General features: G+C 66.9%; 1 protein-coding gene across 1 annotated transcript in view; it reads left to right on the top strand.

Annotated features, from left to right (window-relative positions):
- CDC25B (cell division cycle 25B) overlaps positions 1-800 on the top strand; it is an 8932-nt gene that overhangs the window by 3634 nt on the left and 4498 nt on the right. The window contains exon 2 of the mRNA XM_009884089.1: positions 569-620. Coding sequence (XP_009882391.1) covers positions 569-620 — 52 coding nt within the window. The remainder of the gene's footprint in view (positions 1-568; positions 621-800) is intronic.

Here is an 800-nt window from a genome sequence, read left to right as displayed (position 1 = left end):
GCGGCTGGGGAGGCGGGGAAGGGGGGGTTGAGGCTGGGGGTTTCTTGGGGGTGCACGTCTTGGGCCCTGTTCTGCTCCCGGCTCCTGGCCCTGCTCTGAGTCACTCCAGCTTGGAGCTCAGCCCGCACCTGCTTCAAATTGGGACTTCCTCCCCGGTGCTTCCGACTGTGGCCCCTTCTCTGTGGGGGATGATGGGCAAGAGCCCCCAGCCCCGTTCCCTGGGGGTTTGGCCATGGACCACCCCAGTGGGGTGCCTTGGTCAGGGTGACGTGGGACATCCTGGCCAGGCTAGGTGCCATCCCCCTTGCCACACTGCGGGGCTGGGTGAGGGCACTGTGTGTGCGAGCACACAGTGGGTACCACCGGCTGTGGCCCTCTCCCCAGCATTAGCTGGAGCGGTGGGGAAGCGCTGCCGGGATGTGGGGGGCTCCTCTGCCCGGCCGCATCCTGCAAAGGGCCCCACAGGAGCTGTGCTGGAGGGGGTCCTGGGGCAGGGCATGGCTTGGTCCCCAGTGGGGCCCGATTCTTTCCCTCCCCCCAGTGCTACCCCTGCCCCTTGTTCCCACAGGAGTGGGGTTGGACCCCCACACGCAGGAGGACCCTGCGGCGCTGGAGGAAGTGTGAGTGCCCTGTGTCTGCTAAGGCTCCCCCCTCACCCTCCCCTGCCTCCTGCTGTGTGCATCCAGCTGTGTGCCCCCCCCCCCATATTTACTTCTTGGGGGTGAGAAACTACCCTGCGCTGGGGAGAGTGGGGACACCGGTGCTGGTGCTCAGCACAGCCCCACTGCAGGCAGGAGTTT

The sequence above is a fragment of the Charadrius vociferus genome, unplaced genomic scaffold, assembly GCF_000708025.1.
Source record: "Charadrius vociferus isolate BGI_N301 unplaced genomic scaffold, ASM70802v2 scaffold544, whole genome shotgun sequence".
NCBI lineage: Eukaryota > Metazoa > Chordata > Aves > Charadriiformes > Charadriidae > Charadrius > Charadrius vociferus.
Note: the sequence above shows the minus strand (reverse complement) of the source record. Positions and strands in the feature narration are given on the sequence as shown.